The 24,823-nt window shown below is 36.4% G+C and overlaps 2 protein-coding genes across 3 annotated transcripts; both read left to right on the forward strand.

Moving 5' to 3' along the window:
- Window positions 1-7,076: 7,076 nt before the first annotated feature.
- LOC102905373 (olfactory receptor 8B8-like) lies at window positions 7,077-8,266 on the forward strand. Its single transcript, XM_042282109.2, has 2 exons — window positions 7,077-7,090; window positions 7,330-8,266. Exons 1-2 carry the CDS (start codon window positions 7,077-7,079, stop codon window positions 8,264-8,266), a joined length of 951 nt encoding a protein of 316 aa, XP_042138043.2.
- An 11,803-nt stretch (window positions 8,267-20,069) lies between these two features.
- On the forward strand, window positions 20,070-22,609 carry LOC143274109 (olfactory receptor 8B8-like). Of its 2 annotated transcripts, none has more exons than XM_076575568.1 (2): window positions 20,070-20,086; window positions 21,676-22,609. In XM_076575568.1, exons 1-2 carry the CDS (start codon window positions 20,070-20,072, stop codon window positions 22,607-22,609), a joined length of 951 nt encoding a protein of 316 aa, XP_076431683.1. The 2 variants fall into 2 exon arrangements, with proteins under 2 accessions (XP_076431683.1, XP_076431682.1); XM_076575567.1 differs by lacking the exon at window positions 20,070-20,086 and adding an exon at window positions 21,542-21,555 and having other exon boundaries at window positions 21,673-22,609.
- Window positions 22,610-24,823: the final 2,214 nt, after the last annotated feature.

A 24,823-nucleotide genomic window follows, 5' to 3' on the forward strand; every position in this document is an offset into this window, starting at 1 on the left:
TAACTGTTTTGTTATATGTAATTTTACTATGTTAAAGTTAAAACCTTCCTTTTATAAAAAAGAAGAATAGGGGAAGTGCTGTGGATATCACTCTGTATAAATAAAACACTGATGGCCAGTGACCAGGCAGGAAGTATAGGCGGGACAAGGAGAGAGGAGAATTGGGGAAACAGGAAGAAGCAGAGACACTGCAGCCACCACCAGGATAAGCAGCATGTAAAGACGCCGGTAAGCCACCAGCCACCTGGCAAGGTATAGATTTATAAAAATGGGTTAATTTAAGATATAAGAACAGTTAGCAAGAAGCCTGCCACGGCCATACAGTTTATAAGTAATATAAGTGTCTGAGTGATTATTTTATAAGTGGATTGTGGGACTGCGGGGCTTGGGAAACCTGGAGAGAAGCCCTCCAGCAACAAAAACAGCTGAGCTTTCAGTTTTTCTTTCATTTGTAATTTTCTTACTTTGAGATAAAAGGCTTTTCTTATAGATTGGACAATCTTCATAAATATTCAAAATAACATTTCCATTGTTTCTAATTCTCCAGAGACTGGGTGTGTTTACACTGCTATAACTTTTACCACTAATTGGAGTATCCATATTAAAATATCTCACGAAGTTTTCATCCAACAAATCTCAAAATATAAATAAAACTTGTTACAACATTAGAAGATACATTTGTTTTGATATGAGTTCTCGTCATTTAAGGAAATTTGAAGAAAAATAATATTTAAATAATAATTTTTAATATTTAAGACTACTACAATTATTATAGATGATATAGTTGATAACTTTTTGATTGACTTTAAGATGTACTTATTTGATTTTCTTTTCAAAGAGGGAAAGCACTAAGAAAAATTATATTGTTATTAAAGTGCTCAGAGCTGAGGATGGAGAGATATTTCATTTAGTATAAGTATTTGCTGAACAAGCATAAGGTCTAAGTGTGGAGTTCAGCACCCATAATAAAATAAATCCAGTGTTTTCGATGAGTACGCTTATAACACGAGAGCTGTACCATGGAGACAGGAAGAATAATGGATGATGCTGGGCAGACACTACCTCCAGATTTAGTAACGTACTGTCTCAAAGGACCTAGGATGTGGGTGATAAATCAGGACACTTGACACTCTTCTGTGGTACACCTGTGCAGATATCACATATTTAAACAATACTCAAAAAATACTCAAATGCAGAAAGAGAGAGAGAGAGAGAGAGAAGTGTAATTGTCATATTAAGAATTAGGACTAGAAGCAAAGCACGGGGCTCACTTTTTCCTACTGTTTTTTTTCTTTTATTTTATTTTACAATATCATTCAGTTCTACATATCAGCCACGGATTCCCTTGTTCTCCCCCCTCCTGACCCCCTGCCCCTCCTCCAGCCCATCCCCCCTTCCCACCTCCTCCAGGGCAAAGCCCCCCCCCCCCCCCCCCGAGGACTGAAACTTTTTCCTACTGTTAATAAGGAATGCATTTGTAACACAATGCGAAAACTTGGACATCCAGAATGACATAGAAAACTAGTTTCCTTCTTAATAAACACAGGGGAGATTTGGTGGCTTTACCTTGAATTCACTTCATATAAACTTCTAACAAGTAAACTGCTAGCACAGTTCGAAATGAATGTGATCAGGGTATATTCCAGTTAAGAGCTTACAAAAGCACAAATGGAGTTTTGAGTTGCAGTCTTCCCCCCGCCCCATCTATTCTTTTTGAGACATCACTTTGCATTTCTATATAATATTTCTATATTATATATTTACTATATAATTCCACAACAAAACATTCTGTACTAGCTATGTAACTAGGGACTAATAGGCAATGTCCCTTACAAAGCCAACATAACTTAAGTTCAGTAAAAGCAAAGCAGAAAGGCAGACATCCATAATGTATCATACTGCTGCATCCAATGCACAGAATGACAGGAATACAAAGCAAAGTAATTCATGGCCATGAAACTGAGAGGTACCTAAAGAAATCCTGCATACTGGTGAGAAAGATAAACACATATATAAAACTATGAAAAGAATAAACTGTACTACAGCAGCAAATAGACAAGTGAGAATTAGGAATGTGTCAAACATTATAAAACAAGAAAATGACAGCAATTAAAATATGACTTTCAGTTCCAGGACAGCCAGAGCTGTTACATAGAGAACCCTTGTCTCGAAAAACAAAACAGAATAAAAATATGACTTTCAAAATTAATTACTAATGTGGTAGTCTCACTTAAAGACACATGTTAGAAGACTTGGATAAATGTGTATATCTTGCATCTAAGAAATGTACATCAATGGAAAAGACCAAAAAAAAAAAAAAAGCCTTGAGTGATGGCCTAGAAATATGAATTCCAAACAAATGCAACTAGAAAGAAAGCTAGTTTACTAGTACCAATACCTTAAAAATGGACTTCAATGCAAGATTATTCAGAGGGATAAAGAAGATCAAATCATACTGATGAAGAAAATCACTTATCTAGGGGACATTACATTTCTAAATATAAATCCATCTAGCATTAGCACATCCAAATACATGGAACAACTAAACTCAAAACAATAGTACTGGATAATTTCAAAACCCCATTTTTAACCAAATGTGAGGTGTCCAGGCAAAAATAAATATCAGAATTAAATGACATATGGATCAAAAAATTTAGCAGACATCAAAGGAATATCTATGTAAAAACTAAAAAAAAAAAGCACTCTTTTCAGCATCTCATGGAACTTTTCTAAAATAAACCATATTTTAGAACATAACACCAGTTTCAGTAAAAACAAACAAAAAATGTGAAGTGACTTCTTGTTGTCTATATGATTACAGTGGATAAATCTGAAACTAAGAATAGAGGAATATATTAAGTCAGAGACTGAACAATACATGCTTCTTAATGATAAATAATTCTATCAAATATATCAGAAAGAACATAAAATATCTCTAGAACAGGATGAAATGAAAGCTTCACATATTGGAACTTGTGGATACAAGGAAAATTATTCTAAAATTATAGAAGCTAACAGCTGAAATATATTTTGAAAAAAGAGAAAATTTGAAAATATAACTTAATAGTATATCTTAAGGTATTAGAAAAGTAAAAATGAATTAAACTCCCAATAAGTAGTTTGAAAAAATATTAAAGCAGAAAAAATGGAAATGAAAATAGAAATAAAAAATTTAAACAAGGTTATTTCAAAGATAGCCCAGACTGTCTATTCCTTATCCATCTTAACCAAAATAAAGAGAAGACTCAAATTCATAACATGAAAGATAAAAAGGATACAATGCAATAGACTGATGAAATTCAGAGTATCTTTATGGCATATTATAAAACCCTGTATTACAATAAATTAGAAAATCTAAAAGAGTATTCTAATTCTAAAATTTGATAAAACAAATAAATAAGAAATAAAAGTATGGATCCATTTTGCTAATAAAATGGAATGAAACATTTTAATTAAAATATTGGTATATCAAAATTACAACTCATCCCCAAAAGCATTCACAATAACAAGTTGTGCTTCATTCCAGGGATGCAAGGATAGTCTATTATAAGTAATTCAATAATGTATTAAAAAGATCATTAACCATGACCAAATATCTATATAAGAATATTAAACAAATTAAGAAAGGGTTTGTCAATGAAATTCAGTAGAATAATATTATGCATTAAGAGACTCTAGGATAAGAATTACATGATTATCTCCTCATTCATTAATTCTTCATTCACATCCAGGCCTATTCCATATTTTAGCTATTATGAGTAGAGCAGTGATCAATATATATGAGCACATATAATTGAAGCAGGATATATAGTTCTTTGGCCATGTGTTCAGAGATAGTTTAGTTCAGTCATGGTAGATTTGCTTCTAAGTTTTTGAAGAACACCACACTGATTTCTATAGTGATTGTACCAGTTTATATACCACCATAGTGAATAAGAGTTCATTTTTCTCCATATCCTCACCAGCATTTCTTGTCATTTCATTACCTGATGCTAGTCATTCTGACTGGGGTGAGATGGAATATCAAACTGGTTTTAATTTGCATTTTTGCTGGCTAACCATGTTGAACATTTTTTAATGTATTATTTTGATGATCATTTATGCCATTTTTTCCACCTTGATTTTTTAGCAATCTGTTAGGCTATAGCAATATAAAAAATGTTGAAACTATAAAAAGAAAACAAACACAAACTAAAGAAGATATCAAATTCTTGCATGAAATTAAATTTTCATTAGTATGTAGATATTTCATTTATATATTACATTTAATTATTATTGTTTATTCTTTTTTATTGGATAACTACAAATCAACAATGTTTTATTGGAAAAATGTTCATCTCATTAATAAATTGTTAATGACCAAGCAGGGCACCCACTGGGAAATTTTCAGTAATTGTTAAAAAAAATATTAACTTGAGTTGCAACACCATAAATGTGATTTGGCTTCAGTTTTTTTAATTCATTGTTTTGTTTTTTGAGGAAATGTCTAATTATGTAGCCCAAGCTGTCCTGCATTTCAGTATGTGGAACCAGTTTAGCCTTGAACACACAGAGATCTGCCTGTTTCTACCTCATTAGTGATGGAATTGAAAGAGTGCACCACTACACACAGAACAGTAGCAGTGAACTTGGAGGTCTGGTGATATTGCTCAGTGGTCTTCATCTCTCGCATGGGTGAATTCCTGAATTTGATACAGATCTTTAAAAACAAAACATGATGGTGAGAAAAATAATTTCCAAAATGTGACTTCCTTAAAAAAAAAAAAACTTAAAAATAATAATGAGGTAGTAGATGATAATGGAAGTAGATCCCGTGCAACATTACCATGAAAGAATGTGGGAACTAAGAGAAAAATATCAAAAGCAGCAGATTTCCCTTAAGAGATGAAAGATGACTGGCAGATGGGAGTTCATTATTGGTTCAATCAAGGAAGAAGTACAATCCCTAAAGAAGAAGATGTACCTAAGTAGAGAACTGGTCCCCAAAGATCTAGACATACACCATTGCCTAGCATGTAAATGCAGTAACTCTATTTCCTCTTTATATCTGGGCTCTGTGAGCAGTGCCAGAAAAGAGACGGAGAGAGCCCCTTCATTACCCATAGCCAAGTGTAGAATAGTGATAAATTGTGTAAAATATTCTGGTGTCTCACCCAGTGGTCAGTATGATAAAAGAAAAAGCTGTATTCTTCCCTGTAATTCTTCAATGTTAGTGAGAAGCTTTATGAATTATGATCAGTAGCTCAGAAAGATTTCAAAAGAGTATGGGATATTAATTTTGTGCTTCATCGTCTTGGAATCAAGGAAATTTAAGTCCTCTTCAGGACTTCAGGGTAAATTAAATTGGTAAGTAAGGACGTTTTCTCACCAAAAGTGGGTAAGTTTTGAATTCTATGCTGATTTGTAATTGACACCTTCCCTGAGATATGTTTAAACTCTAAAACAATAATGTGAGATAAGAAATTTTTTTGACCCATGTGTTACTTGTGAAATGCCCAACAATGAAGCTAATTCAAATATAGCTTTCTTGCATATAGACCTACTTTTATTTGGTTTTAATGTTTATGCATGTAGTGAGAAGATGACCTTAAGATATATCCTCTTACCAAATTCAAGTTGACAAGGGGGCATTATTTCTGTTAACATGTTGAACAGTAGTTTTCTAGGTCTAGGCATCTTTCCCAATTGAATGGATTTCTTTTTGGCATAGAGTCCCTGTATGTTTAAAACCAACATATTGGATTTGTAACATTTCTATTTCTTTTTCAGCAGTTTATCCAGTGACCTTTGATATTACTCTACCCGTTAAAAAACCTTCTTTTCTTCACTCCATTTGCTCTAGTAAACAACATACTATTTCCTGAATGTGTGGATATAGCTATTTTAGATTACACATGTCATAGAGGTCATAGTTTTCCATTTTAAGCTTTGATCTTATTATGTTTGTGAATGGCTTTGTGTTGAGCTAAAATCAAGCATCCAAGATCTTCCTTTCCCAAATTTGTGCAGTCGTAAAATTTAACCAAAAAAATGTCCTGCAAACTGGGCAGAAAATGTTTCTGGACAAAAACTGGAACTGCTTGTGGTGTCTTAAGTAACAAGTTCTATTTCAACAGATTTATCTCACTTCTGAATTTATGGATTTTGTTGTGACAGGCTGGTATCTAAACCAGAGAGGGAGCCATAAATAAGAGATGACAAAATGAAGGTAGTCCCTTCTAGGGAAGTTTTTTACAAGAAAGGTCTGGGAATCCCAAACACTTAACATCAGGATTGCTGCAGCAGACTTCAAGGAACTTCAGCCTAACCCCAGTCCCTGACCCCAAGATCATGAGGGTCCTTGTTTGGATGGCCCTAATTAGCATGGTCCCTACTTGCTTGACAGAGATAATCCATCTGGAGATTACTACTAGAAATGTCATTCACGATAACCTCCCAGAAGCCATTCTCCTTTCAATTTGGTCTGTTCTCTTTATTTTGGTATGAATCAGATGCTTGGAAAATACATTCATGCACATGGGCACAAACACACACACATACACACTCACACACACACACACAGAGAGAGAGAGAGAGAGACAGAGACAGAGACAGAGACAGAGACAGAGAGGCAGAGACAGAGAGAAAAAGGGAGAGAGAGAGAGAGACTCAGCTATACCATAAAAGTACTTTACAATAAGAAAAAGCTTTTCACATTTAACTAGAGAATAGGCAATTCTCTAGTTATTGGCCTGTTGAGGCTTGCTATATTTTGAAGTTTAATTGATAAACCATTGGTTTCCTTCTAAGAAGTTAAGCCATCAACACCTGATGGTCCCCTTTAAACTACAAGAGTGGATGCAGTGTTCACTACATTAGCTCCTCCTGAACCTAAGAAATGAGGTTCTTTTGTTTATTTTTCCAATTCTACAGGGGTCAGTTTACACGAAGTTCAGTACCATGTTGCTATAGCCTCTTCTAGCCTAAGGCAGAGCCTGAGTCAGGGAAACAATAGTAAAAAAAAAAGAAAGGACAATTTGTTTTCACACATCTTGCTTCTCTCTTCTCTGTTAGTTTTTCTAATAGTCATATTGGGTATGACAGTACTACAGTCAACTTGTATACATTGTTGTTGCTTTATAACTCATTTAGTGTTTAAAGACTGATATGGGCAAGATGATGACACTGAGTAATGTGGTACCATCCAAGGTGGCTCTTTGGTTTCAGAATGATCAATTTCAGTCAGTTCTACTAGACACCTCACTTATGTAGGAGAAATATTGATGGTGTGTTCTTTTATGTAACCTGATTTCATCTTTGTTGTTTGTGTTCCTACAGATTTCCTTACAGAAGAATGGCTTTAGAAAATGCTTCCTTGGTTACTGAATTCATCTTGGTGGGGTTAATAGACCAGCCTGACCTTCAAATACCCATGTTCCTCCTCTTTCTTGTGATGTACATGATAACAACCTTGGGAAATTTGGCTTTGATCATGCTAATTGTGCTGAATTCTCACCTTCACACCCCCATGTACTTTTTCCTATTTAATTTGTCCTGCATTGACCTTTGCTATTGTTCAGTTATAACACCCAAAATGCTAATGAATTTCACACTAAAGAAGAATGTTATTTCTTATGAGGGATGTATGACCCAATTCTATTTCTTTTGTTTTTTTGTCATTTCTGAGTGTTATGTATTGACAGCAATGGCCTATGATCGCTACGTGGCCATTTGTAATCCACTCTTATATAACATTGTTATGTCTCCAAAGGTATGTTCCTATCTAATGCTTGGTTCATATTTGATGGGGTTTTCTGGTGCCATGATCCACACTGGTTGTGTCTTGAGACTGACCTTCTGTGATGGGAACACCATCAACCACTATTTCTGTGACCTCCTCCCTTTACTGCAGCTCTCCTGCACCAGCACTTACGTCAATGAGATAGAGCTGTTCATTGTAGCAGGAAAAGACATCATTGTGCCCACAGTCATCATCTTTACCTCTTATGGTTTCATCCTTTCCAACATTCTCAAAATAAATTCTACTGAAGGCAGGTCCAAAGCCTTCAGCACTTGTAGCTCCCATATAATTGCTGTTACTCTGTTCTTTGGATCATGTGCATTTATGTACTTAAAACCCTCCTCAGCTGGGTCTATGGATCAGGGAAAAATATCTTCTGTCTTTTATAATATTGTGGTCCCCATGATGAACCCATTAATCTACAGCCTTAGGAACAAAGATGTTAAAATTGCTCTGAATAAAACTCTAACCAAAAGAAAGTTTTAGTCAGAACTTGATATCTTTTTACCATAGGAATACCACCAAGAGTTAGTGTGTATTGGTCAATATATTTTCCTACATTCCTCATTGTATTGTTTTGTTTTTTCCTACCATGGAGAGGAGAATTTGTAAATTGTTTTATTTTCTGTAGGTTTTCTTTGTTCTCCACCATTGGGAAACTATTTTCCTTCAGCATTTTAGCAATTTGAGAACAGCAGTAAGTAAATAACTTTCCCCTTTCATTGCTACATTCTCAAAAGCACTGATGGTTCTAACAAGCCCTAAAAGAGATTACATAAGTAACAAATGCCCTCATATCTTCTAGCAGTGCAGTTCTTATTTGTTATTTTTTTTTGTTGTGAGTCAAATAGTCTGTCTCTGCTCCTGTCTTCCTTTCTTAGATGACCATATGTCATTTTGATACAACAGTCCTTCATGATCACATTCTTTCACCATTGGCTATTAAATATAACCCACATCACAGCTATGATACAATGCACTTAAATTTCTTTTTCTGTCAGTAATTATGTATTTATTTTGTAAAGACAAACTTAAAATATTTAGCTGTTTTTCCTTTAGTTGTTTTAGTTTTGTGTGGTGTGTGTGTGTGTGTGTGTGTGTGTGTGTGTGTTCAAATGAGACTATTAATGACCTGGAAAGAACCCTTGAAATGACTCAACCACTAAAGTGGAAGGTATCACCATTTTCTTTTAAAAAAAAAAAGGACATTTTAAACATAAAACTTCAAATTACTTCCAGTCACAAAAAGCCAAGATGCGAGGTCAATAGAACCTTCATATTGAATTTTAAGGTACTAACAATTTCTTTCCTTTTTGCTCTTCTAAATATCTCTAATATTCAGAATTCAAAATCCATGTTCTCCATACACTAAAAGTATGCTGCAAATGTCCTGTTGCTTGGTCACTTTAAACTGAAGATGAGGTTGGAGAGGGAATGCCATTGGCAGGGGGCTTATAGGCCTGAGAACCTGACTAAACCCCCTCCCCGAAAAAGCTAAGTGTGATGGAAGACATTTCTAATGCCAGGACTGGACGGTTAGAGATGGGCAGATCCTTAAGCTCACTAGAGTTCAACATCAGGTTACTTCCTTTGGCACCATTCAGCTTGCTGCTTCAGATAATGTATCTCTTTTACCAGGAACTCGGTGATTAGATTAAAGGCACGCACGCACACACTTGTACACACATGCAAATAACAAAAAAGATATACAAATAAATTAATAAGCTTTAAATATGATGTCATGAAACAATTTTGAATAGACAACAAAAGATCTGACAATATCTTTTTGAGATATTCCTGAGGATTGGGTTTTGGGTGCTGTTATGTGATAACAGCTTTTAAATGTTTAAATTTTCAAGTATTCCTTGATGGTAAAAGCAAATAACACTGGTTTCTCCGTGTTTAAGTCTCTCCCTTCAAAAACCTTTCCAAATGTAATCGCCAGTGTAAAGTACTATGTGAGTGCCTTTAAGAAAAGTTCAGTTCAGGGCAGTTGTTGTCCTGGTCACACTGGCGGGCTCGTGCAGAACTGGGTTCATTCGCATGGACATGGAATCCTTACAAAAGACTACATTTATCCCTCTACTGCTCATTCTCCTCCTTGTGTCATGACTCTTGCTCTCAGTTTCTATGTCTTCTTCGGACATAAGATGCTGCTTCAGGAAGGCCCAGACCACATTCAGACAACTCGACTGTGGACTGTGTGACACTGAGAACTGTGAGCTGCTGCCTTCTTGATTATTTCATCTATGGAATGCTGATGGAGCAACAAATTGTGGAATTGTATGTATTATAGACAATACTATTATAAATTACATAATAGCTTGTAGGGACAATTGTTTTTTGAGTGCATTTTCTGAGTCATACCTGCTGTTAAGAGACAGCTGGCTGCCTGGACAGTCACCCAAAGTTCTTCTGCAATGTTGGGGCATGCAGGCCTACAGTTTCTCAGGTGTTTTCCCTGTGTCCTGTAGAATGTCTGGCAGTTTCTGCTTCAAAGTAGGAACCTAAAGGACCATCTCACCTTGAAAATGAGTGTTCACCTTCCCATGAGTCCTGCCTATTTAGTCAATACAACATTTTGTCAAACAGTCCAGGGAAGAACAGTTTCTTGCCCAAATGGCTATTTTTGACAAGAAGAAGAAGATAAACTACCTATGGAGTGTCTTCAATGCCCATCTTTCTCTTTGAAATAAATAGGTGCAGCCATGAGCAGATGATTCTCACTGTCCAGAAAGTCTAAGTTTTTAAAACATTTTAAATGCTGTATTTTGTAGTGCTGTGGGATGGTCTGTATGTCAAATGTGTTGCTCTGATTGGTCAATAAATAAAACACTGATTGGTCAGTGGCCAGACAGGAAGTATAGGCGCATCAAACAGAGAAGAGAACTGAGAGAACAGGAAGGTGGAGAGAGACACTATCAGCCACTACCATGACAAGCAGCATGTGAAGATTCTCGTAAGCCATGAGCCACGTGGCATGGTATAGAGTTATAGAAATGGGTTAATTTAAGATGTAAGAACTAGCCCGGCGTTGGTGGCGCACGCCTTTAATCCCAGCACTCGGGAGGCAGAGCCAGGCGGATCTCTGTGAGTTCGAGGCCAGCCTGGGCTACCAAGTGAGCTCCAGGAAAGGCGCAAAGCTACACAGAGAAACCCTGTCTCGAAAAACCAAAAAAAAAAAAAAAAAGATGTAAGAACTAGATGGCTAGAAGCCTGAGCCATTAGGCCAAACAGTTTAAATAATATAAGCATCTTTGTGTTTATTTTATAAGTGGGCTTTTGGACTGCTGGGGCTTGGTGGGACCCAGAGAGAAAACTCCAGCTACAAATAGCGCCCAACGTGTTGGCAAGAGTTTCCACCTAAAATCTGAGTAAAGAGATTCTAAAACGGAGATAAAAACAGTTCCTAATTGTCTCTTTCAAGTTAGCGGCATCCTGCGTGTTTGAGCTACTATCTACTATGGCGAGTTACTGGTGTGCATGCTGCTTTAATAGAAGCATAGACCCACTATTTCTGAAAGTTGATGGCTCCCAGAGCTGGCAGAAAATGTACCACTGCCATGTTGGGAAGCTGAAGTGGGCGGAGCCAGCAGTCACAGCGAAGTTTCAGTTTTAGAATACTGCAGTTTAAAGCAAAAGGCTCGAGGTAATATAAAAAATAAGCCACTTTAAGATGGCTACCACACAGAGAATCAGGATTATGTTCTCTTTGATATTCGAAACTGAAGAAAAAACATTTGATTGTAAAAGCTGTTGAGTTATGCCAAAATATATACTTTAAAGGTACATTGACTTCAAACTTTGGATGTAAGGATATGTTGCTTTGGAAAGGAGACTCTGTTTTTGTTTCCACAGAAAGCCAGAGGCTATGGATTTGTTCCAGATTAAGATACATCAGGTTTGACCAGCCAAGACCACCTGAAAGGTCTCCGATGACACCAAGTCCCAGATGTTCCAACATCCAGAACCATTTCAAGGCAACAGGTTCAGATGATACACCCTCATGGACTACTCCATAATCCTAAAATTTTCTTCGTGTCCCCATAAGATACAGAGCCCCACTCCAGCAGGAAGTAGTAGCAGAAGCTATGCCCAAATTCCTGAATATACCAAGCTGGCTTTGGAGATGTGTAAAAGTTAAAACTTTCCTTTTAAAAAAAAAGAAAAGGGGAAGTGCTGTGGACTGGTCTGTATGTCAAATGTGTTGCTCTGATTGGTCAATAAATAAAACACTGATTGGCCAGTGGCCAGGGAGGAAATATTGGCGGCAATAACAGAGAGGAGAACTGAGAGAACAGGAAGGTGGAGAGAGACACTGCCGGCTGCTGCCATGACAAGCAGCATGTGAAGATTCTGGTAAGCCACAAGCCACGTGGCAAGGTATAGATTTATAGAAATGGATGAATTTAAGATGTAAGAATTAGTTAGCTAGAAGCCTGAGCCATTAGGCCAAACAGTTTAAATAATATAAGCATCTGTGTGTTTATTTTATAAGTGGGCTGTTGGACTGCTGGAGCTTGGTGGGACCCAGAGAGGAAACTCCAGCTACACTGCAGGTCTTGGAAGTGTTTGAAGATTATCAATCTAATTGAAATATATCTATGTATACTTAGAAAACTTAACATGACTATAAGTTTGATTATCATAGATGACTTATTATTAATCTGTATTTCTCAACAATACATTACAATTTTAAATGAGTTGCTTAAACAAAATATTTTAAACAAGAGTAGAAATATACATACAGTATAACAAAATTAACTTTAAATTTGTATCAATAAACTAAAATCTATACCAATGTAAAACATTTATATTATATTTTTATATCATATCCCCTTTTTTTCTTTTAGAAAGAGATTGACTATTACCAATAACAATTTGTAACCAATAACCAAAACAAAATCAAACATTCCATTTTGGGGGAATGTGGGTAGAGATTTTTAGGCTACTTCCTGCTGATAGAGGGCACTGATAATCTTATGGGAACATTAAGAAAATTTTAGGATTTATGGTCCAGTCCTGACTGTAGTAGTTTATGAGGTTGTATTCTCTGAGCTATTTGCCTTGAAGCTGATTTTGGATGTTGGATGATTTGGGCCATGGTGTCATTAGAGACCTTTCAGGGGTTCTTGGCTGGTCAAACCATATTAGTCTGAAAGCATTCCACAGGTTCTTATCTTCTGTGGAAACAAAAGCAGAACCACTTTTCCAAAGCAACGTATCTTTAGACATAGATTTGAAAATCAAGATAATATATATATATATTAAATTTTAAAGAATATATAAATATATATATATATATATATATATATATATATATATATATATATATCAGCAGCTTTTACAATCAAATGTCTCTCTGCAGTTAAAAATCCCAAGACAATATAATCTAGACTCTCTGTGTAATATCCAACTTTACATGGCTTATTTTTTAGATTACCCTTACTGACTCTTTAAAGACTTTATTTTTTAAAACTCTTTTTGATATAGTTGTCTACATTTAATTTTTCTTTTTTTCAAGCATACATACATGTTTACATACATTGTAAACCATTTAAAGTCATATTCCACTGGATCTTTCTTATTGTGAATCTATTGTTTTAAACTGCAGTTGTTAGTACTGAAGCAGCAGCCTTGGCTGCTGACCCTACCCATCTCAGTTTTTTTAACATAGTGGAGATAACTCAGCAGTAGCTCTGGGAGCCTCGCTGTCTGCTGACTCTGGGAGGCAGTGGGTCTATACTTCCATCTAGCAGTGTGTAGCCGAGAAGCTTCTTCTTTTTTTAAATTTTTTTCAGTAGTAGTAAAAGCTATATCTACCTTGCACCATGTTGCATGGCTTGCCGAAACCTCAGTGTAACTCAGCAATAACCTGCCATGCTATAGCTCTATCCTGCATGTCATGAACCCACCACATCCAGGGGACACATAATTGTACTGAGGCCCACCATAAGCAACATGAACTAAGAAGGTGCTCTTAGCTACATTTATAATCTCCTCTTAAGCTTTCTCAGGTTTTAGGTGGACACTCTTGCCCCATGTTGGGTGTTATCTATAGCTGTAATTTTTCCTGTGTCCCACCCAGTCTGCATCCACTCAGACCCATGTAAATACACAGAGGCTTATATTAATTAAAACTGATCAGTCATTACCTCAGGCTTACAACTGACTAGCTCTTACAACTGACACTTAAATTCAGCCCATTTCTGTTAATCTATATGTTACCACATGTTCCATGGCTTTACCTGTGTGCCATTGCATGCTGCTCCCTGAATGGCAGACTGGCATCTTCTGAATCAGTCTTCCTCTTCCCACAGTTTTCCTCATCCTCTTACCCCACCTATACTTCCTGCTTGGGTACTGATTTTATTAAATCAATTTATAGGAGCATTATCCCACAGCACTATCTTTTTAGGTTTTTCATTGGATATTTAGTCTTTCATGTTTCAATACTACTTTTAGGGATTTTCTATTTCTGTGAAAATATTATTGAGATTTTATAATACTTATAATGAATTTGCATATCTTTATTGGTAATATAGCCATTTTGATGATATTAATTCTTCTAATCCATGAGCAGAGCATTAGTCTTCCCATCCTCTAGTATTTTATCCATAAATTTAAAGTCCCAATTATAGGGTCCTCATGTCCACACTTAGTTTTATTTCTAGGCAATTCTAAAGTTGATATGAATGGGGAATGTAGAGTCCTCAGGTCTTCACTTGGGTTTATTCTTAGACATTTCTGAAGTTGATATGAATGGCAAATTTTCCTAATTTTTTATTGGTAATTAAGTTTCTTATTTGTATATAGAAAAGAATATTACTTTGGGATGATAAGTTTTTATGCAGTTACTTCTTTGAAAGGAGTTATCAGTTCTACAAGTTTTACAGAGATGTTTGTAAGTGCTTTTATATAGGATGGCATGATCTGAGATCATTTGATTTTTTAGAATAAAGATTTAAACATTATTTATATATGTGTGTATTTGTATATGGTTGTGCCCTCAATTGAGGAGAGAAAACCCCTAAAACTGGAGTTACAAATAGTTGTGTTTTTTAAAAAAATAATGTATTTATGTTTGACTCATGATTACTATGAGGCTTAAAGAAAATATTTTACAGAATTTCACCAGAAGAATTTATCATGACTTAAATTTTCAATGCCAATTAAAATTACATGGGCATTGCATGTGTGTATGTATAGTGTAGGTGCATGTGAATGCACATGTACACATGTATATTTGTATGTGGAAGCTTGAATTAATGTCTGGCATCTTCATTGCTGTGATCTTTCTTTGATTTTTTTATTGAGTCAAGGTTGCTCAACTGAACTCAGAACTCATTGGTTGGCTCATGTATATCAGATCTTGCTCTGAGGATAACCTGCTTCTGAAACCAGTCTCATTTGACAGATTTTTCATAATCTTTATTCAGTTAAAATCTGCCAGAGCCTAGGTGGTACACGCCTTTAATCCCAGCACTCGGGAGGCAGAGGCATGCGGATCTCTGTGAGTTTGAGGCCAGCCTGGGCTACCAAGTGAGTTCCAGGAAAGGCGCAAAGCTACAGAGAGAAACCCTGTCTCAAAAAAAAAAAAAAAAAAAATCTGCCAGAGCCACACTTGACCACAAAGTAGATGCTATCAAAATGGTATAGTAACTTTTTCTGTAAATTCCAAAAGTAAGAAAAGTCTATTATATACTTATTTCTCAAAGCAGATACCTCAGGAACATCTTACACACAATGGCTTCTTGTTAAAGCAGGCTTTCATATTGAGAAAGGCAGAGTACTTCTTCTGAAGTAGTAGCCTGAAATACAGCTCCCAAATTAGTTAAGTTCAGTCAGCATTTTTATTTTTGCATGTTTCCCTGTCCATTTTCCCTAGTGACATCCACCACATTTTTACAGATTCTTCATGATCTTTACTCAGTTAAATCTGCCAGAGCCACACTTGACCACAAAGTAGACACTATCAAAATGGTATAGTAACTTTTTCTGTAAATTCCAAAAGTAAGAAAAGTCTATAATATCCTCTCCAGCATAAAGTGTCTTCAGTGTTTTTGATCTTAGCCACTCTGACAGGCGTAAGGTGGTATCTCAGAGTTGTTTTGATTTGCATTTCCCTGATTGTTAGGGATGTTGAGCAATTCCTTAAATGTCTTTCAGCCATTTGAGTTTCCTCTGTTGAGAATTCTCTGTTTAGTTCTAAAGCCCATTTCTCAATTGGACTCTTGGTCGTTTTGATGTCTAATTTCTTGAGTTCCTTATATATTCTGGATATCAGGCCTCTGTCAGATGTGGGTTTGGTGAAGATCTTTTCCCATTCTGTAGGCTGTTGCTTTGCCTTGTTGACTGTATCCTTTGCTCTACAAAAGCTTCTCAGTTTCAAGGGGTCCCATTGATTGATTGTTTCTCTTAGTGTCTGTGCTACTGGTGTTATATTTAGGAAGTGATCTCCTATGCCAATGTGTTCAAGACTACTTCCTACTTTCTCTTCTACCAGGTTCAGAGTAGCTGGATTGTGTTGAGGTCCTTGATTCACTTGGACTTAAGTTTTGTGCACGGTGACAAATATGGATCTATATGCAGTCTTCTACATGTTGATATCCAGTTATGCCAGCACCATTTGTTGAAGATGCTTTCTTTTTTCCATTGTACTCTTTTGGCTTCTTTGTCAAAAATTATATGTTCATAGGTGTGTGGGTTAATGTCAAGGTCTTCAATTCGATTCCATTGGTCTACATGTCAGTTTTTATGCCAATACCAAGCTGTTTTTATTGCTGTAGCTCTATAGTAGAGCTTGAAGTCAGGGATTGTGATGCCTCCAGAGGTTGTTTTATTGTACAGGATTCTTTTGGCTATCCTGGGTTTTTTGTTTTTCCATATGAAGTTGAGTATTATTCTTTCCAAGTCTGTGAAGAATTGTGTTGGCTAAAGAGGCCCACAGAAATCCACAAAGATACCCCCACAAAAGACTGCTGGCAATGGTCGAGAGACAGCCGGGACTGACCTACTCTGGTGATGGGATGGCCAAACACCCTAATAGTTGGGCCAGAAACCCCATCCAAGGACTGAGGAATCTGGATGCAGACCTCCATGGCTAGGCCCTGGGTAGAGCACTGGGACTCTAATTAGTGAGAAAGAGGAGGGTTTATATGAGCGAGAATTGTTGAAAACAAGGTTGGATAAAGCACAGGGACAAATAACCAAACGAATGGAAACACATGAACTATGAACCAAAGGTTGAGGGGCCCCCAACTGGATCAGGCCTTCTGAATAGGTGAGGCAGTTGATTGGCTTGATCTGTTTGGGAGGCATCTAGGCAGTGGTACCAGGTCCTGGGCTAGTTGCATCAGTTAGCTGGGATTTATGCAGGGACGCTTGGCTTAATCTGGGAGGAGGGGACTGGACCTGCCTGGACTGAGTCTATCAGGTTGATCCCAGTCCTCGGGTGAGACCTTGATCTGGAGGAGGTGGGAATGGGGCGTGGGCTGGGGGAAGGGGAGGGGGCAGGAATTGAGAGAACAAGGGAATCTGTGGCTATTATGTAGAACTGAATAGTATTGTAAAATAAAATTAACAAAAGAAAAGAAAAGTCTATAATATACTTGTTTCTCAAAGCAGATACCTTAGGCACATCTTTCACACAATGGCTTCTTGTTAAAGCAGGCTTTCATATTGAGAAAGGCAGAGTACTTCTTCTCAAGTAGTAGCCTAACATACAGCTCCCAAATTAGTTAATTTCAGTCAGCATTTTTATTTTGCATGTTTCCTTGTCCATTTTCCCTAGTGACACCAACCACATTTTCCCTTTTTAATAACCCTCCCCTCCACCTTACAGCCAGGAAAACTTGGGCTCAGTGATAATGTACTCTTTCACATCCTCTGTTCTAATGACCAGAATCAAAGGCTTTCTAAGTCTCTGGTTATTTTTTAAAATTTCTTTATTTATTTTACTTCCCAAACACTATCTCCCCTCCCTTCTCTCCTTCCACCCTCTCCATCATCTCCCCTCCATCCTTCTTCTGTGTTCAGTCAGAAAGGGACAGTGCTCCTGTGGGCATCAGCAAAACATGACATATCAAGCTGCCATAAGCCCAAGTACCTCCCCTTCTATCCAGGCTTGCAAGGCAATCCAGCATGAGAAATAGGTTCTCAAGAACCACCAAGAAGACCCGGGACAGCCATGCTTCCATTGCCAGGAGTCACACAAATAGAGCAAGCTACACAACTGTCATATATATGCAGAAGGTCAGTGCCATGCAGGCTCGCTGGCTGTTGGTTCAGACTCTGAATTCCCATGAATCAGGCTAGACTAGCCATTTCTTGCAAAACAGAGGCTTAGGCTAACTGCTACACCAAGTCTCTGGTTTTTCCAAACTTCAAAGCTAAGTTTCTAAGACTCTGTTTTTGTTTTTTTTTTGTTTAAAAAAAAAACACCTAGATACCTGCCTCACTAGGAAGCCATAATTCCAGTCTACTTAGGCTGAAAAGGGTTGTGTGCTTCTAATCTGCTATCTGGTTTCTCTTAATGTTTTGGATTGTTGTTGTTATTTTATTTGTTTGTTTCTATTTGTCAAACTCATTTTGTTCATGATACTTTCCAAATTTCATTTACATTTTGAACATTAATTCTTATAGTTCATTGGCATTCATGAACAGGATTTATGACCTCTGTTATCGTAGATATGTCAATGTCTTTGAGCTTTGCCCTATATAAAATGTTATTTTTTTAAAAAATTAAATGTTATATGTATGTTCTACTTTAGAAAAAGGTGATTTACCTTATTAAAGTCACCTTGATTTTGCATAGGGACTACATCAGAACCTGTGAGTTTCATATCGGTGGACATCCTTTTTTTATTGTCAGTGATGGACAAATACACAGAGTCTTGTGTATGCTAGCCAAGACCTGTACCGTTGACCTGTACTTTTAGGCTCCACAAATAAATTTTTTTATAATTTACTTAAAATTATTATTCTCTAAAAGAAATTTTAAAATAATAAAACACTCATCATTGCCCACAAAGCTTTATGCCTTATTTTTATAAAAACAAGGGCAAGTTTGCAATTCCCAATTTAATTTAAACTTTTGGTTCAATTCCTATTTTTGTTGTGTTTTTTTTTCTTTTCTGCCTTTATGTTTTTTGAGACAAGAACTTGATTGCACCCAAGTATTTTCCTGAAGCTTGCTGAATAGAGTCCAAAGACATTTTAACTCTTAATCTTCCTGGTTCAGACTTCCCACTGTTTCATTTGTAGTCTACCACAGAGGAATAGACACAATGTTTAATAAGTTTGACTTAGTATATTATACAATTGAGAAGACATGGAAGACCATTAACTGGTCTAATTGTACTGATATTTGACCACATTTGCTTTGGGAACAAAAATAAATAAATGAATAAATAAAGCAAAGTAGGAATGGAGAGTGACAGAATGAAACTGGACAATGTATTTGGCAACTCACAGGTGTTAAAATGTGCATAACATATTCATTCCCTAATAACTAATCCCAGTTCGGTAAGTAGCTGTAGTCTAAGCTCCTTCAATTAAACCCTCCTATGACTAATAATCTCCGGGAAATGAATGAGCTAACTTTTGCTTTGAGATGAAAAATACATTTGACATAGGATATTTTATACTAATGATAAATAAATTAGAAATGACCCCTTCATAAAGCCAATAGGATTTATATTCATAGCTAACATTTCACTATGATTTATTGTAACTAGTTTTATGAATTTTTTCTATTTAATCACCACAATGATTCAATTGAAGACATGATCTTTTTATAATTCTATTTTATGAAAATGCATACATTAGTTAAATAGCTTGTATCAGTAACTTTGTGCATTCCATACTTATTCTAAAATGTGTTTAAATATTGTTGAACTCATCTATAAAGTGCTACAATGTAAGAACAAATTGGAAAGTAAAGCAGAAATGTCATGTAAGTATTGAAATGACTTAGCAATGATGTAATATTTAAACATGACTTGGGAGGTCTAGGGATGTTGCTCAATTGAAAAACTTGTGCTTGGTATCAAGGACTTCCTGAAATTCATCTTGGGCACTGAAGACAAAACACAGCAACAATAAATTATTTTTGTAATGTGATTTGGGGAACTCTTATGATAAATAATACCTTAGATATTTTAGTGTATTCCATGGTTAAAAAATAATAAGATAATGAGGAATCCAGGGAATAGAATCCGTGGAAGCCACCATTAAGGATGGAGGAACAATGAGAAAAGGAAGCTGCACAATAGATTTCCCTTAAGATATGAAGGTTATTGGGAGGTGGGGTTCAATGTTGGCTCAAGCACAGAAGTACAGTCCCTACAGAGAAGTGCATGCATTTCTTAAATGCCAAGTCTCTAAGGAACAAAAGACACATCCTGGTCTAGCATGTGAACACCATCATCTCATGTCTTTTTTATATCTGTGTCTGTGCCCTGAGAGGAGAATGAGAAAGCCTCTACCTTGTTCATAACCAAGTATATAATGCTAGTGAAGTATGCAAAATTTCTGGTGTCAGATCTGGTGGTAAGTGTGATAAAAAAAAAAAAGATACCACTTTAAGTGATTAAGGGGTATTTGATAAATTAAGACAAATTAATGGAGATTTCATGGTATAAGAAAAATAACTTTGTATTGTGTCCTCTTAGAAACAAAGGATTGAAACCCTCAGAGATTTATAGAGCCCTGTCACACAGAAAGGGCAAAGGAATGAAATAAAACCATTTCTTACATGATGAGGTAAGTTGAAATTTCTTTATGCTGGTGTTTTGGTTTTTCTTTAACATGTTTAGATACAATATCTAAAATGGCAAAGATGATTAATTATTTTGACCCATTTTTTAGTTGTAAAGTTCTCCAAAATGGAGTTTATTCATGTCTTCGTCCTACATAGGAATGCATACACAGGTAGTGATAATTTAATTTTTTTGTTAGAAAATCAAAGCACACATCATTCTTAACTTCAATAATTTGTTGAAATTAGATATCCAGACTTAACTATGATTCTCATTTGAATCATTTTGTGATTTCGCCAGTAGAACTTGATTTTTAATCCTATGAGCCCCAGCCATGAATCCTCTACCCTCTGTTGATGAATGTAACTGTTTTATATTTCCCACATAGGAAAGGTAATTCACTGTTTCCCTTCAGTGTCTTGGGCATTTGCCTTGTGAAGTAGCTTCACATCAAAGTACAAGAACCTCATGAAATTTCTTTCATATTATATTATGTAATTCTAAGAATAAAAAAAATTCCCAGGGGAATATTCTGGGAAGGGCAGCATGGAGTGTTGAGAAATTCAGTAGAGGAAAGGGACACAGTGTTACATTCAGTAGGTTACATATTTATTGAAGGATGTCTCTCAAATCCTTCTAGAATAATGCTTTCCCATAGCAAGCACAGGTCTAACTATCCTAAACTCTGGAAAATCTAAAGTTTATATTTGAAACAATGTAGGTGGTCCTGATGCCACCACAGTTGTATTTGGATGGGGTAAATCCAGATTGCCACAGGTTCTCCGTATATCTGCCCAGGGCTGAAACAATGACAAGATGAATATGAGCGATGAGGAACCCATACTTGTCCTGCCACCTCTTATTTGGACATCTGAGCAGTCCTGCTTTCAAATGACAGCAGTGGTCATGGCATTTTAGACTGTGGGTCTTTGACTTTATTCCATTTAGCTTTATGCATGAACATAGGAAAATATTACTCTACATGTCGATAGCAAATTCCATGAACTCAAATAGGTAGACGTAAGGAATTTCCACCAGGTACTTCACAAGTGTGTTAGAAGCTGTGGCAGAATTTTTTTGTGGTCTTATAATGTCACAATATTTTTTGTGTGTTTACAGATTATCTTAAAGAAGAATGGGTCTAGAAAACGGTTCTTTGGTGACTGAATTCATTCTACAGGGATTGACAAATGACCCTGATCTCCAGTTACCCCTGTTCTTACTCTTTCTGCTAATATATACAACCACAGCACTGGGGAATGCAGCTTTGATAACTTTAATTGTGCTAAATTCTCACCTTCATACCCCCATGTACTTTTTCCTTTTAAACTTGTCCTTCATTGATCTCTGTTATTCCTCTGTTATTACACCCAAAATGCTGATGAACTTCTTAGTAAGGAAGAATGTTATCTCCTACGTGGGATGTATGACCCAGCTATATTTCTTCTGTTTTTTTGCTGTCAGTGAATGCTGTGTTCTAACATCAATGGCCTATGACCGTTATGTGGCTATCTGTAACACACTCTTGTATAACACTGCAATGTCTCCCAAGATGTGTTCCTATCTTATGCTTGGTTCATACATAATGGGATTTTCTGGTGCCATGATCCACACTGGATGGATGCTTAGATTGACCTTTTGTGACAGAAACACCATCAACCACTATTTCTGTGATCTGCTTCCTTTGTTGCAACTCTCCTGCACCAACACTTTTGCCAATGAGATAGAGATTATTATTGTAGGTGGGATAGATATCATTGTGCCCAGTGTTATTATCTTTACCTCTTATGGATTCATCCTCTCTACCATTTTTCAAATGAGATCCACTGAGGGCAGATCTAAAGCCTTTAGCACCTGCAGCTCTCACATAATTGCTGTTTCTCTGTTCTTTGGTTCGGGCGCATTTATGTATCTTCAGCCCTCTTCAGTTGAGTCTATGGATCAGGGAAAAAGATCTTCCATTTTTTATACCATATTGGTTCCTATGATGAACCCATTAATCTATAGCTTGAGGAACAAGGATGTTAAAGTTGCCCTGAGAAAAACCTTTATCAGGAGGTTGTTTTGATCAAAAATTAATATGTTCATCCCTGTACCTATGTTATTAAGAATTTCTGCATCATTAAACAAAAACACATTTTGGTCTATTTTTAACCTGATCATTGGTAGGATATTAGAATATTTTGTTTAATATAAATTTCCTTTGATTTTTATATAATTGGCAAACTCTTCTTTGAGCATTTTAGCTAAGGTAATAGTAAGTGATTAAATCTCTATCATTATGGGACGTATCTTAAAAATAACAAATGATCTGTCAGTGGTCATATGAAGTAATATTGCATTGTCCATGTATTCTGTGACAAGATGGCTATCCTTTATCTATGTAATAAAATGTGAATCAGATTGTGTTTTATCCTTTTTTGGGCATCACTGTGTCCCTTGGAAATCTCAGTGCTTCTTGATCCATGTGTTTTTATTAAATGGCTATTGAATACAACATACGTTGTAGCTGTAAGTAATATGAATTTGACTTTCTCGTATTAGGTGTGTTATATTTACTTTTTGAAGATAAAACTGAAGAATTTATGAGGAATCTAAGTATTATGTACATACAGCTCAGAGCCTTAGTGAGTGCACTTTCCCTCCGCTCTTCATAAAGCTTTGGCAGAACTTTTAATCCCTGATGAATATAGTCTCCCAGCACATGGAGAATGACTGAAAATGTGGACTCATTTTTATGTTGAAATAGAGCTAGTACAACCGCAGCAGTTACAACAATGATTCATAGTTGAAACTCAAGGAAGGAAGAAATTTGCGAAGTAAAAGCATGGGCGAGTGGTATGTCATCTTCTTTTCTCTTCTCTTTTATAGTGGGTCCTAGAAATATTTAGGAATATGGGAATTTTATGATTGCTATACTGACTAATACTATTTAATATGAAGAATTTACAAAAAAAAGAGGAAAAGTCTAATGACTGCTTTAATGGTCGTCCATCATCTTCTAGTTTTAATATTTTCTTTTAAGAATTTTTTTTATTCATTTTTACATACTAACCACAGATTCCCCTCTCTTCCCTCCTCCCACTTCTCCCCAGTCTTCCTCCAACCTTCCCCTCTCCTAAATGTAAATCTAGCAAAATAGTCTTCAAGAATGGAGATAAAAGGTAATTTCAAATAAAAGAAGCTAGATAAAATTTCACCAGACCTAAACGAAATGCAAATTATGTTCACAAATAAATGAAATTATAAAGAAAAAAATATACAGATCAGTACTGCTTATATACAACTAAATCACCCTTGTCTTTGATTGGTTTTATGTATTAGTGGTATTGAAAGGACCAAGCAGATGCCATAACAGTCTGCTCAGTCTTCTCTCAGAGATCAGGCCTCAATTTCAGTTTCCTGAGACTTGAGCAAGCAGTTTCTGGGAGGGCCATGAAGAAAAGACCTAGTCCTTGCAGTAGCTCCCTTTCTGCACGTACTCTGACTGCTCAAAGTTCAGCCAGATGTTTACTGTCTGGGACCCCTCACCAACTTAGAATTATATGCATGAGTCAAGGACAGAGCCTAGACCATTGAGCCATCCCCCACAGTCAATACGTGCTAGGCCAGCCAGCTACCATGGCAGTTCAAAGACAGAGGCTGGACCACTGAGCCAGCCCCTACAGTCAGTATGTGGTAGGCCAGCCAACCCCCATGGCAGCTCAAGGACAAAGCCTGGGACTTGTCCTAGACTCCCCCCAAATGATAATTGTAAGCCCCAATCAGTAAATTCAAAGGTTACATACCCTTACCCAATTAAAAGAGGACAGAAATCTTCAAAAATAAAAATAAACCAATCCGAGTTGCACCCATGAAAAATCCCCTACCCTCCTCCCCAACCTCCCTGAAGGGCTTGTGGTTTTTGCCTTTAAATAGCTGGCTTCACAAACAAAGAGCAACCCCTCCCTGCCTCACTGTACTGGGTGTAGGAACGAGTTCCCTGTTTAGACTTGTGTCTATAGAATAAACCTTGCTGTTGCATTCTGGACATCCACGGTCTTCAGTGGTCTCTTTGGGGTCGTGATCTTGGCATAACAGTATGTGGAATTTAAGAAATTGGAAACTCCTGACTAAGATGAGAGACAAGAATAATTTGAAAGTACTATTTAATACACAATAAACGGTGACAAAATACTTCCCCTAGCAATGCAACAATAAATTTTTGTCTGAGAGAAATGGCTAAATATTTTACCAGAAAATTCATAATCTGATATCAAGTGACAATTTGCTTATGTTGTAT

The sequence above is a fragment of the Peromyscus maniculatus genome, chromosome 7 (assembly GCF_049852395.1).
Source record: "Peromyscus maniculatus bairdii isolate BWxNUB_F1_BW_parent chromosome 7, HU_Pman_BW_mat_3.1, whole genome shotgun sequence".
In the NCBI taxonomy this organism is placed as follows: domain Eukaryota; kingdom Metazoa; phylum Chordata; class Mammalia; order Rodentia; family Cricetidae; genus Peromyscus; species Peromyscus maniculatus.